We start from the raw sequence: 15,028 nt of genomic DNA on the forward strand, positions 1-15,028 counted from the left end.
CGTTGGTATTTATCAATGTCTGTAAGCAGGTCTGGATTTCATTATAATTTCATACCTAGGATAAATGTTAAGAGTCAGTGTAAGGGAGAATATATCAGTAACTAGGAAGTTGTACAGAGTATCATAGGTGTACTAAGAGACACAGGCTGTAGCTGGGAAAGCCCATGTAGTTAAATACGTCAGTAAGATCTAGGAACCTATGCAGCACGATACACTGGACAGGTCTCTAGGGGTGAGAGATACAGTTTAAGGTTTACGTGATAGTTTCCCAGTTCTTGAGGTCAATACAATGTGACTCTAGTAACACTACCACAGCTTAGTTTCTTTTTGAAGATGGTTTATGTTAAGCTCTTCTTCCAAAAAATTGCGTGTATATGTTACGATTATGTCTGAATGCATTTAGTAATGCCAAGATTCAAATTATAGAAGGTGTTGCATTTATGAAAGAGCCTTGCGTACGAGTGTAAAGGGGATGGTTTTCTGTAATTAAAGTAAGTGATTAGGAAGTATAAGGGTCGTTCAAAAAGAAACTAGCCGGAGTCTGGAATATGCAAACAAGAGCACAACTTCATTTTTAGCTATTGTATGTCTGTATTCTTTGTTCCTTTATTTATATTTAAACTGTCTTCACTGTTCCACCTTCTTGGGCTCAGATATTGAGACGCAGTTATGAATGAGAAGTCTCTGTACACTACGTAGACATCCTGTGACATGGACACTATACACTACTACACTTTAACTCTAATGCTTGTTTTTGTCCACATCATTTTCTCTTTGGTTCACTTTCACAATCCACTCACTGCTCCCTGAAAAGTTTTCTAAGTTGTGTCATGGAGTCTGTAGGTAAAGCCCATAAAAGTCTTACAGTCCACAATATTCCCGCATTCATTTGACAATAGTGTTAAACCATTTGGGATTCCAGAAGGCATCCCCCAACATTACAAAGCTATGCACCCACTCTTCCTCAACGGCTGTCCTACTTTACTCTAATCCTTAACCTTATAAGTGCATCACTTACCCTAACCTAGTTGTCACACTTCACAAAATGATCAAAATGTTACCACATTAACTTAAGCATGCTAAGTTTTTACTGTACACATTTCTCAAAACCAGAAATCTCACCTATAAGGTTGTTTAAGCTATAAGGGGTATTCAAAAAGAAACGAGCTGGATGCATAATTACAGAAACCAGTACTTGTATGTTAGAAGTACTGACCTTGGCTGTTGAGACACTTGTCCCACTTTGACACAAGGTGGTGAATGGCTGTCTCATAAAATTCCTGGGGCTGCGATGTTAACCAGTACTGCACGTACAGCTGGACGTCGTCGTCCAAGATGAATCATTTGCCCCTCAGAGCCTTTTTAAGTGGACCAAAAATGGCGTAACCACAGGGAGAGAGGTCCGGACTGTGTGGAGGGTGGCCAAGAACCTCCCATTTGAATTTCTGCATGAGTGCCGCGACTGTGTTGGCCGTATGAGGCTTAGCATTGTCGTGGGGCAGAATGACCCGACAGGTGAGATTGCCTGATCATTTTGATTTGATCACTTGACGAAGGGTAGTCAAGGTTTGCAAGTAACACTGGCCATTCACTGTTGTCCCATGCCGCAGGAAGTGAATCAGAAGGAAGCCGTCTTGGTCAAAGAAGAATTCCAGCATAACCTTCCCTGCACTCATGTGGATGGCCTTGGCATTTTTTGGTGATGGTGACCCTGGATGCTTCCACTGGAGACTTTGTCTTTTCAATTCTGGTTCGAAGTGATGATACCATGACTCATCTCCATCCACCACTCGTGCCAGGAACGCATCCCCTTCCCAAGCATAGCGCTGCAGATGAGCAAGACAGTGGGCCATTCGACATGCTTCCTGGTGTGGTTGAAAACTTTGGAGGTCACCATCGGGCACACACTTTGCGCAAATGCAGTTGTTCCTTCATGAAGGTGTGAACAGTTCTGATGCTCAATCTGACCATGGCGGCTATAGCTTTCACTGTCACTCAGTGGTGTTGGGCAATGAGTGCATCCACCAGTCGGAGGATGTCATCAGTAATGCAGTGTGGTGCTCCAGACCGTGCATCATTGGCTTAAGACACCCGTCCTTCCCTGAAGCGCTTGTGCCATGCCTTGACCCTTGCAAGGGACATCCAGTGTTCGCCGTACACTTGTGACATTTGTCAATGAATGTCCGTTCCTCCTACTCCTTCCGCTGTCAGAAAAGAAAGAACACCTTTTCGCTCTTTGTTTGATGTCTTCATGTCATTATTTGCAATGCGACTGGCAGCACTGGACAATTGATGCATGTTATTGCTAGCTCTGTATAGTCACATGACGTGTACACATGCCCTTTAGCAACAGGCTGTGAACTTCCATGCTCTGGTCGGAACCACATCTCGTTACGCACGCCACAATATTACCCTCCTGTACTCTTGTACTAGTGCTCTGTAAAATATGAACTGTAAACAGCTTCTTTGTTGCAGTCAGACCTTATACATTCAAGAACATGGTTGGCTGAATTATTCTAGGAAGAGATGAGTGTAGCACTATGGGCACGAGGTGGGACCTCTACGCCAGAAACCGAAAGATTGCCGAAACCTGCAAGTTCAGTAACTAGACCATGCCAGCAGCTCTGCAACTCAGGCTCAGCTGCTGGGGCAATGATCAGTGCCTGAGAGATTTCGACGGCACTTGGGGTGGGGGGTGGGGGACCCGGGGGGGGGGGGGGGGGGGAGGGGGGACTGTGTGCATGACCTCAGACACAACAACATCTGCCTGGGTGTGTATAAAGCTGTCCTTCTGGCCAGGCTGGATTGTCAATGCAGCCGAACTTCAAATCAGTGTCTGCTGTGTGCTGACTGCACCACATTCTTCCAGCTGCAGGCTGCCACCAGATGGCGCAAGGATCGAACCAATGCCCTCCTAATCACACTTGTCTTGGGCAGGACACAGCTGTCCTGCCAGCAGTGTAATACCAACAAAGTCACTGCATCTGATGCAGCACTACTGAGGTATGCCAACCATGCAAGGCTTTGGCACTACTGAGGCAGCAGGAACTGCTGTCCTTGTGACGTAGGTTCTTGATGCCATGTGCCACAAGATCAACCCCGAGCCATGCCTGTGGAACACAGGGGTCAAAGCTAAGCTGCACTTTCAGACAAGGGCACCCACCTGAACTGTTCTATTTTGTTGGAGTAATAAAGAGTTTACATACACAGTCTCGTCGTGCTGCAGTCACCTTCACCTCCAATGGATTCCCATAGCTCTTCCCGTAAACTCCCCAACACCTAGGTGGGAGAACCAGTTCCATCCTGACCATTAGAAGAGCAGATTTACCATCCTCCATAGTGGTCATGGCACCACCTACCTATTCCAGTCTGGCACCCAAAATGGGACACGCAACTGTCCGTACTGCTGCACCACTACGCATTTATGAGAAACTGTATGTAAAATCAGTTTCGAGTTTACTACTCACTGTTTCAGTGTAGACCAACAACTGCACTCCATAATTCTATGAAGGGGCAAACTTTGCCAAATTGTAATTTTAAAAGATCAAATAGAAAGTAATATTATGTATCTTAAGAGGCCCTGACTCATATTTTAATCACTTTCAACTTGCATGCATTTCACAGAGATGTTCCTAGAACACTCCAAACAAACTGAGACACTACACTGTTGACATGAATAGCTTGTTTCCCTCTTGAAATGAGGAGAAAGGCATGTTTTTCAAACAATTTTTTCTGTGTTTGAAGCTCATTTTACATATGAAGTATTCTTCTGATGGTGTCATTCAACTCTCATGGCAAGTGTCCGACAGAAAGTCTGCACTTTATATGTAGCTCAACGACGTCTCTTGCTGGAGTCTTCATGAAGGTCAATTTCATCATTACTTCTGCCTTTGGATAAGCTTGATGTAACACATAAGAATTCACACTACCAGCGACAATCATTAATGTGAAGAAAATGGCCAAAGGCCGTCTTGCTGTTCAGAAACTGTATAAAGTTGTACACCATTGGTTGAGACAGTCCTTAACACATTTTCTTGTGTTATAAAACATGATGATCTCAAGTTTTCCTGAGTCAGGACCATAAAAGACACTAATATTGCAGCTTTGGACTTTTTTGACACAAATGGAACCAGAATCACTTCTTCAGCAAAACCATAAACAGTTGTCTTAACACCTGGATTCTTATTAGGTGGAAATGGCTGTGGAATCTTCTTTTTGTTTCTTTTAAGCATACTGATGGAAGTTCATTGACTTGTCTCACTAATGAGTACCAGCTGTTACCTGTAATATTTTTCCATGTGTTTTCAAAAGGTTACACCAATTGAAGAACACTATGTGGGAACACAGTGACCATTCTCATGCTTTGATGAAAAGGTGTGATTATTGCTGTCTTTTTCAGAATGAATGTATGCATTATATAAGTAATCTGTATATGTGTCAGTCAAGCACTGAATTTTCATGCTCTATTTTGCTGTTTTTTTGGCATATACATTCTAAACCCATGCCTTCCACAGAAAGGTACAACAGTAGGAAAAGGTACAAGTGTAGAAAGGTTTACTATTTTCAATGAAACGCACAAATATTTGTCTACTTTCTTCCTTTCCAATTGATTATCTTGATTGTCATATAATAATCCAGATACTAAAAACACGATAATCTTTCTTCACTAACAGCACAATTGAAAACACATTTGTTTGTTCCTTAGGCTGCAAACAAGTTGTAAACTGATTTCTTCCCCAACTTGAAAACATCTGAATACTTTAATAGTCCTATTAATGACTTGAATACAAAGACATCAACAACTCATAGATATGATAAGCAATCATTAGCACACCGTGCTCCAAGTTCCTACATTTTAAGATTTGTCCATAGAATGATTTTATCTTAATATATTGGGTAAAGAACAGACTCCATTCATTCAAAACAGTAGGGTTTTCTCCAAGACTTTTCACCATCTGTCACAGTCCAGGTAGCTGCAAGATGATTTTATGTTGCCTTTTTCTTACTTTCAGTTTCTTGCTCTGAATTGTGTCATAATTACTAAATATCCGAAAACCAGGGTCATTATCGGGAAAGTTTTCATATGAGAATTCACTGAGCCATTCTTGAATATCCCCATCTATCTCGTGTAAAATACACTGAATAGAAAATCCAGCTTTCCCCACCACAGAGAAACAGTACTATTCAACAAAAACACAATGCACAAATATTATGATACGTCTGTGAGATCTCTCAAGGCCCACAAATAAGAAACAAAGGACAGCAACAATGCAAGAGGTCTGATGTGTGCAGCTTGCAATCCAACAGAAAGGTACACAGGTGAGTCCTCTTCACTTCACAGGGATGTGCGAAATATCATAAGACAAAAAAAATCATAGCTATCTGAGAGATGATCCATAACAGTTAACGATTAAATCACATTGACAACAAGATCATTAGAGAACATCAGCCACATCTTGTTCAAAGGACTTATCCCTTGCTCTTTTTTAAGCCTTTCAAACTAATAGTGCAAACTCCATAAAGGTTTTGCAGATTAAAAGGGTTAATGCTTGAAATGCTGTGGCTGTCTCATCTGAAAGGCTACCATTATGAAGTCTTTAATAGATTTAAGAATTCCAGTTAATTGTTCCCAATCCTTTTTGAGTTTAGAAGATAAACATTTCAAATCCCATCTTTTCTCTACATAATTAAAAACAGGTTCTGAGACATTTGTGCCCTGCTACTAATTGTCTCATTCTTATTACTAAATAAGTAAACATAAGGTATAGTCCACCTAGTTATCACCATAGTTTGCTAATGGAAAGCCCTTAGCACAATATGAATAATAGGAGCAGTATGGGCAATGACTCACTGCATAGTTGTGGCATCACAATCAGTTTGGTGGATGCCATGCATTTTTGTGGACAGCTGATCAGTGGTCATCCCCATATAATATGCTATGCAGAACTTATGATAGAGCTGGTATATGATATGACTGCTTTCACATTAATAGGATAAAATCTGCCTTTGACAGAACTGGAGTAGGATGTCATGGTGGATGCACTGAACAGGTCTCACACCTGGGTCTTCCACATGGATATGATCCACTTGCCAATGGATTTGGAGCAGGTGTGGCATAAGGATGAACTGGATATTTCACAGGTCGAGCGGCTAGTGGTATACCACTTTAGAAGGGATGGGACAGACTGTAATTAGGAAGTTCCTCATTTCCAGGGACGATGATAAGTATTCATAGCCACTGTGGGGTTATGGTTGCCACCCTTCCTACTAAAAATTGGAATCCAAAAGAAGTTTTAGTCCTATCCAAATGTCTCAACTTCAGCCCCACACCCAAGTTCAATCTTGTTGGACTCATCAAAGACCCGCTGTCCTCTCATTCCATATGGAACCCTGCATCAGTCCCACATAACTTCCACCTATTTATTTTCCAGGAATTCCTTACATCCAACTTGGCCTCCACCCTCCATTCCTTTCCAAGAATAAAAACTCTCCATTGAGGAAAGAACATTTGACCACAAATTTGAGACACTTTACGTATCCTCCCGGCAAACTCTGCTACTGTTGTGTTAACCACAGAGATTACCCAACCGCCAGCACATCGACCGTTTCACATGCTTCTCAAAATCCATAAATATAACAATCCTAGATGCCCCACTGAAGCTGATTGCTGTGCTCCCACAGAAAGAATATTGGCTTTTGTTACCCAATGACTCCAATCCACCGTCCACAGTTTAGCTTTCCATATCAGAGATATAAACCATTTCCTTCACCTGGGTTGCTACTTAACACTGTTGAGGCCACCTCCCTATACACCACCAACATTGCTGCTAACCATGGCCTAGCCACTATCATACTGAACACTACCTGTCCCTATGTCCTACCAACTCCAAACCCACCATTTTACTCCTTATGCAGCTGACAAACCACATTGTTAGGCAAACTACTACCCCTTAGAGGGGAAGATATTTATCAAATCTGCAGCACATTCACAGCACCCACGTGGTACCCCCTTATGGAAATCTGTTCATAGGGCATCCAGATGAAATCTTTCTAACCATGCAAACTCGCCAAGCCCCTATTTGGCTAAGGTTTGTTGACAATGTCTTCATGATCTGAACACAGGGCCAAAGTATCTCCCCTCCTCCACAGCCTCAACACCTTTTCTCCCATATGCTTTACCTGATCCTCCTCAGCCTAGCATCCCACCTTCCTGGGATCTAGTCTCCACCTTTCCAATGGTGCTATACAAACTTCTGTCATAATGAGCGCACTAACCATTAACAGTACCTGCATTCTGATAGTTACCATCACTTCTACACTATAAGGTCTCTCCCCTACAGTATGGGCATCTATGGGTGGTACATCTGCAGCAGATGAGTAATCCCTTTCCCAGTATGCTAAGATCTTCCTAAGGTCCTCACAGAGAGGTACTACTGGCCTTCTCCTCCCCTTCCTCCTGCAAACCCAGCCTGAAAACAGATTGTTGGTGCCATATCCTCACAAGCTCTAATTCTCTGACCGCACATGAACCAGCTGCGAAAGAGAGCACATCTCCCCCCCCCCCCTCCCCCTCAACCCAATATCACCTCACATTGGAACAACATAACTATATTATAGATTTGGCTGTGTGAACCACACTGTCTTCTTCATGCAAAAGGTAAAATACTGCAGGAAACTTGACAAAGTAAATCCATGATTTGTATCTTATGTGTACACAGTGGGTATCAGTTCCATGTCCATCACATAACAATGAGCACACTAAAGTTGAAGTAATCAGACACAAGGTACAACTAAGTTTGCTCTTGTCTCATTTGTTGTTTCCAGCACACATTAATGATCTACAAAATGCACTGTCACACGATGTAAAATTTGTCCTTTTTGCAAACAACAGAAGTATAGTAAATAAAAAAATAATACTACTTCATTTAATGAATGAGCAGCTAATGAAGCATTTTAACACACTGATGTGTTATTTGGGAAAAAATTATTGTTAGTTTAACTAACTACAGTCTTATTTAGTTCAGATATACCTGCAATACATTTAACAATGGTTGTGGGCGATTTAAAAATGAAGAAATTAATTTATCCTGCATATTTACAGTTAGTAACAAGTTTATAGAACCATTTTTCAGGTAACATTGACTTACAGAAGAAACATTTTCAAAATGCAAAAGTGTATAATAATATTCGTATCTGGTGCTAGCCCAGAATGTCCTATAGCATTGATAGTTTGAGAACTGTGCCACTGTACAAACACTCATTAATGTCTTGTCAACAAAATCCCTTTTTCTTTATAAAAATAACACAAAGCATGATTGCAATACTACACCAAAGCCATCTTTACAAGTCTTTCAAGGGTTTAAAGCAAGCACAGATAGCAACAAACTACATAAATGGATACATATTCAACAATCTATCACAATGTATTATAGTGTCTAGTGATTAATACAGCAGAATTTAGAATTAAAAATAAAAATTATTTTGTTCCAAGTAGGCCTACTTCAACTGCACTGAAGGATATCTTTCGAAGAATTGTGTGACCTAATTTATTTAGGTATCTCTAGTGAAGCTCATTTTAGCATTTTATATTTCAAAAATTTGCACCATTTTATTCTATTGTGTTTCTCCACCTTGTTTCCATATAAAAAAGCTTTCTCTCTACAGGATTTATGTAATGTAAATATGTAAATGTAATCACTGTTTGCAACTACTTGTTTATGATACTGCACAAGAGGCAGGTTATTTAGAGACTGTGGAGAAACTGCATGTTTAATCATTACAACCAACCCAACCAATTTCTCCTTGAAACAAGTACACATCTACACTCCAAAACACTACATCAATCAAACTACTCAAGTGAAAAACCACATTGTACAACAATACACACAACTGAAAACAGCTGATTGTAGCAAGATAATTACTGGACTGAGAAGAAACTCTAGCAGAAAACTACAATAACTTCCACAAAACATTTAGATAGCACCATGATACTATATCACCACATACAGGAGTAATAAAATTGCAGGTGTTATAAAAATGTATGGCAAAAAAAGCAGGTCACATTCCTCACACGTAGCCGAAGAAATTGTAAACATTGTATGAACATAGGTCTGAAAGTGCATTGTTTCCGTGTTATAAGTCATTTTCTCAAATTCATTAGCCACGGGAAATACACACGACCAGAACACACTAGGAAACAGCAAGCAACTCTTTCTCACAGGAGATGTTCTATACGCCGTCTGTGGCCATTGAGACACGCATCTTCGTCTTGAATCTCCCTGGAATATTGCCTGTGGTTTTGCAGCCTTCCATACTACAGGCACAGAGACTGAACATCTTGTACAGGGTTCCATACACAAGAGCTTTCAAATGTCCCCACAAAAAAAAAAGTCCAGTGGATTTAGGTCCAGAGGAAGTGGAGGCCAGGCAATTGGTCCATCTCCGCTTATCCACCTGTCAACAAATTGTTATTTAGAAGCCGACAGACATTAACAGTAAACTGAGGAGGTGCTCCATAGTGCATGAAGCACATGTTTTGTTGCTCAGCTAAATGCACATCTCTTGACACATCAGGTAGAACATTCTCTATGAGATTACAATAACTTTGTCCGTTGAGCCTTGGTGGAAGAAACAAACCAAACAGTCATCAACAATGATGGCCCAAATACTGACATAAAATCTGCACTGATGACTTGCTTCAACAGTTGCGTGTGGATTGACATAGCCCTTGCATGCAGATTTTGAAACTTTCCTATCTGATCTCATTGAGACGATGCCTCAACTGTGAACAGCACCATTCCACTAAAATCAGGGTTGACACTCGGTTGAATAAACCATTCGCAGAAGAGCACCCATGCAGGAAAATCAGCTGCTGATAGTGCCTGCACACACTATAACTTAAATGATATAGATATAGCTGGACCTCTTGTAACACTAGCCAGACAGCCATGTGGTCAACATTCAGTGTTGCAGCTACATGTCCTGTACTGACATTAGGGTCGTCACCAACTACATGAAGAACTGCCTCCTCCCGTTGTGGTGTCCTCATCTTTCTAGGCATCCCCCAGTCACAAGTATCAGATTTAAATGCCCCATGCTCCCAAAGTCAACGGTCAATGGCTTCAAACATTTTCCTTCTGGGGCACCTTCAACATGAAAATATCCCCCAAACAGTTGAGTGTGAGAACCACTGCTGCCAGCTAATCCATACATCAAATGGGCATCTGCCTTCTCTGAGTTAGAGAGAATGAGTTGTAACATGGAAACAATGTGTTTCCAGACCCATGTTCATTTAACATAATTTCTTCGTCTACGTGTGAGGAATGTGTGCTGCAGTTTGTGCCATACATTTTTGTAACAACCTATATACCTGCAATAGTTAATGCACGAGTCACGTGAAATGACAAGAGGTAACACACAATTATGCTGTGTGAGAACAAGGACTGAGAAACATTTACATTCTTTGATCAACATTTGGAACGCAAAAGGGTACAAAACCAGAATTTTTTTTCTTTTGTTTGATGCGATATCCCTGTCTGAAATACATAATGTATGAAATACACGGGCCTAGAATGCAATAGTGGGTCACACTGAAATCTTGGTTATGGGGACAGATTGATCTGTAATGCAACAAGAAATCTACGTAAAGTTGGAAGATGGAAATTTTACTGTGAGTTGCGCAGCCAACGAGTGTGGGTGCAAAGTAAAGGTTGTGGTAACAGACTGATCTGTAAGTTTGGCAGATGTCTATGGCCTCGCGTCGTATTCAACGCATTCTGCGTTAAGAGAGACTGTTAGATTTTTGATGTGTTCCAAACAGAGGAAAACCGTGAACTTCTTGAAATGACAATTTGTTTTGAATCTGGAACAAAATATGTAAAGCCCCCTTACACACTACTCACAATTACAAGTGTATGTCGATTACAAATTCTTTTCACCAACTAATTACGACTCCCTGTAATGTTCATGCGCTTCGTATTACCGAAAATTATGGAAAATAACAGTTCACTTACACTCCAGATAAAAACTGAATAATACCAGACGTCGCCGCTGTTGTGGCAAATAAACTTTTCAAATCAGGAAATAACATCTTACATACAATACACGCCTGTCCGACAACGCAGCCAGTTGTCCCAAAAACACGGGTGGATAAATTTGTTTTGTAGCTCAGGTGCCATCAGTCACGCAACAAATTACACCAAATTACACTTTTAACACGATTTTCAAATGTGCCACACTGGCATGGGTATCAACTGTATCCATAGATGTTTGTTACTTTGTTTACAAATATTAATCAACCAAAGTTGTTAAATAAGATATTCCAGTGCAGGTGCTATTCTGATGACATTGCACTACGGTGACCGCAGCCGTTACTAAAGGCCCGTCCACACGCAACGATCTGTCTGCGCAAATGTCTGCGCACATCAGATCTGCGCAGACAGATCGTTGCGTGTGGACAGGAGTTTTGCACCAACCTGAGGTGTGTGCAAACATGGAAGTTGGAGTTGGAGGTTTGAGCGAAACCTCTCAAATCTGTGGGTTCAAACCACATCTGCACAGACAAGTTGGAGCGTGTGGACAGCAGATCGCCGCAAATCTGGCGCGAAACAGCTGTTTGCTCAGTCTAGTGTTTGTATTTGTGCGCACAGGGCATTAAAATGGCTGATACTCGTCAGTGTTCTCGAGAGTTTGTAAGTGAATTCATTGAAATATATATAAACCACCCATGTTTGTGGAAGATTAAAAGTAAAGAATATAGTGACGGAGACAAAAAGACAGCAGCATACAATGCTGTAATTGAAATATTGCCGGCAGTTGCCGCCACAGCAAACAGAGAAACAGTAATAAAAAAATAAAAAAATTCGTTGCGAACTCTGTCTAGAATTCAAAGTGGAGTTTTGCATCCTGTAACAAAAGTTTGTAACAGGTTGCTTCTACACAGTAGCGAACTGAAAATGCCTACTCAGAAACAAAGTAAACCATAGCTCATTGGTCATGTAGGTATATAATCTCTAATAATATAGGCCTACTGTGTTTCAAACACGTCTACAACATTAAAAATATTATCTGTAACTTTGCAGACTTAATTTACTTGACTTGCCTTCATGAACTCATCCTACAGGACAGCGTAAATAGCTTCACATGTGTTGGCTATTATTTCACTCAACGCTTGTTTCGATACTGCCGTTGAAAATTCCAAATCATTGTAGCTCCTTCCTGTTGCTACAAATCTTAACGTTACTGCCAGCCGTTCATGAGGAGAAATTGCCATTCTCATGAAGTATTTTTTCTCATAATATGAGGGGTTACAAGCTTTAAGAGATAATTATAAGTTTCGACATCCATCCGCAAATAATTTCGACAGTCGTTAGGTTCGCCCTGCAACTCTCGCAGTAAATTTACGTGAGATAACTGCTTTCGCTTTAGCAGCCACTGTCTACACCATTTTTACCGCTTTCTCTGTTTCCTGCGGTTGGTCTGAATGTTTTTTGCAACACAAGTTGCGAACACAGACCACAACAAAACTTCCTCCATTTCTATATTTCAAAATAACTGAATTAAATTTTTGACGTTTACGGAGAGCGTAGTCGCTTGCCACTGATATTTCTTTTCTACACCGACAGATGCCGGCGAGTAGTAGATTGGGGTTTGTGTCGTGTGAACACACCACATTTGCAGCGATCTTTTGCATGTACAGACATCTGCGCCGATGTCTGCGCAGACAGATCGTTGTGTGTGGACCGGGCTTCAACACATCAGATGAATTCGAAATTGGGAATAATGACTACCATCATCTGTACATTAGAATGACGGCACTGAAACCAGGTTGAGATTCATTGGGAGAGTCCTTACAAAATGTAGTCCATCAACAAAGGTGGTGGCTTACAAAACACTCGTTCGACCTGTACTTGAGTGTTGCTCATCGGTGTGGGATCTGTACCAGATCGGGTTGACGGAGGAGATAGAGAAAATCCAAAGTAGAGCTGTGGGTTTCGTCACAGGGTTATTTAGTAAGCGTGATAGCGTCATGGAGATGTTTAGCAAACTCAAGTGGCAGACTCTGCAAGAGAGGCACTCTGCATCGCGGTGTAACTTGCTCACCAGGTTTCGAGAGGATGCGTTTCTGGATGAGGTATCGAATATATCGCTTCCCCCTACTTATAACTCCCGAGGAGATCACGAATGTAAAATCAGAGAGATTCGAGCGCGCACAGAGGCTTTCCGGCAGTCGTTCTTCCCGCGAACCATACGCGACTGGAACAGGAAAGGGAGGTAATGACAGTGGCACGTAAAGTGTCCTCCACCACACACCGTTGGGTGGTTTGCGGTGTATAAATGTAGATGTCGACTCGAACCCTTCTTTCCCGCTTATCACGAGCGGTTGCCTTACCATTTGGCTATCCGTGCAAGACTCACGGCCAGCCCCAAACTTCCGTATGTCGTCAGTCATCACAGGCGCCGACTCCATGGGGCCTGAGGGGGCCTGAGCCCCCTCAAAAATTCCTTTGGTGGGGGGGTGGGGGAAGGTGGCGAAGTCCCCCCTCCCCAATAATTTAAGAAAAATATTAGTTATATTATGTTTTGTAAAATCATAAATTTATGTTACAAGTTTTTATTTTCCTTGTTGATGATAGTTACCTTTTAATATACATTAAGTAATGAGTTACAACAAATAATTATTACAGTAGTAAGCAAGTCAACTGAAAACGATTGGTGTGAACCACGATAGTGTTACAGTGCGGCGGGCACACTTAGAATTTTTCCCAGTGCACGAGCCTTCGGGTAAAGTCTGGTGCCAGCGGGCCAGCGCTGCAGCTGTGGCAATATCGAAAGAACTGGAGCAGAAGCGCCTGGAACCCTCCACCTCACGTCGACTTGATGCTTCGAGACATTACGATGCTGCAGCTATATAAAGCCCAACCTGCTGTTGCAGTTATTCAGTGTGGATAATTTCGTTCAGTGCGCGCTGTAGATGTGTTTAGGGTTCCGACTTGAGTGTCTAGTGGACTACTTTATATGACTATATTTTTTTCATTTACTTTAGTCTTTTAGTGTATGGTGAATTAAGTTTGCAATGGATAAATTTGTTACCAAAAAGGCGCTCTTGGAAGTTGACAGTACTGCAAGTCAGCCTCCAACAATTGTTGTGTCGTCAATTGATTTGTCGTCTTCAGGTGAAAACCGTTCACAGTCAAAACTTGAACAATCCGGTAAGGGAAGATCATTTCAGAAGTCTTGGTTGATCAAATGTACATGTCTAGAACACGAAGCATCAACCGAAAAAGTTTCTTGTTAAAACCTGCAAAGAGGCGGATGCTAAAAATCTAATACATTTTTCTTCAAAAAAAGAAGATGCATTTACTTCTCTAGGGTTTTCTATCTAGAAAAAGGCTTTGGAAAAATCCCGTTTTCATCAAAATACATTTATGCATAAAGAAGGTATTCTGAAATTAAATTCTATGACTAACAGAAGTGTGGATGTAAACTCAAATTTTTCAGTTGTTGCAACTCTGAAAGAATGACATACCTGAATTTAAAGTTAGTTAGGGCGTTCGGGATAAACGATATTCAAAACGAGATCATTGATGTACTAGGAAAGCCTGTGTTGAGAAAGGTATTGGCTTCAATCAAGAAGACTGAACATTTTTCTATTATGGCTGATTAAATAAGTGATTCTTCAATTCATGAACAAGCGTCATTTTGTATTCATACTGTTGATGATTCCTTAATCATCAATGAAGACTTTATTGGCTTATATGAGACCACCAACACTGAATCACAACTCTGTTTAGTATTTTAAAAGACGTTTTTGCTCGTCTTGATTTAGCAGTGGATAACTTAAGAGGACAGTGCTATGATGGTGCCTCGAATATGAGAGGTAAGTTTAAAGGACTAAAATGTTAGTTTTGGATGTACAACCAAAAGCACGCTATATGCACTGCACTGCTCACAATTTGAACTTGGCAGTTGTAGACAGCCTCCGCCATCTTACGTCTATAAGGGACATTATGGCTGTAGCCAAGGACTT

General features: G+C 41.2%; 1 protein-coding gene across 1 annotated transcript in view; it reads right to left on the reverse strand.

Moving 5' to 3' along the window:
- The window catches only part of LOC124790071 (sugar transporter SWEET1-like), a 165,740-nt gene extending 154,443 nt beyond the window's left edge, over positions 1–11,297 (reverse strand). The window contains exon 1 of the mRNA XM_047257635.1: positions 11,013–11,297. Coding sequence (XP_047113591.1) covers positions 11,013–11,089 — 77 coding nt within the window. The 5' untranslated portion in view covers positions 11,090–11,297. The remainder of the gene's footprint in view (positions 1–11,012) is intronic.
- Between the last annotated feature and the right edge of the window lie 3,731 nt (positions 11,298–15,028).

This window comes from Schistocerca piceifrons, chromosome 3, assembly GCF_021461385.2.
Source record: "Schistocerca piceifrons isolate TAMUIC-IGC-003096 chromosome 3, iqSchPice1.1, whole genome shotgun sequence".
NCBI classification, from domain to species: domain Eukaryota; kingdom Metazoa; phylum Arthropoda; class Insecta; order Orthoptera; family Acrididae; genus Schistocerca; species Schistocerca piceifrons.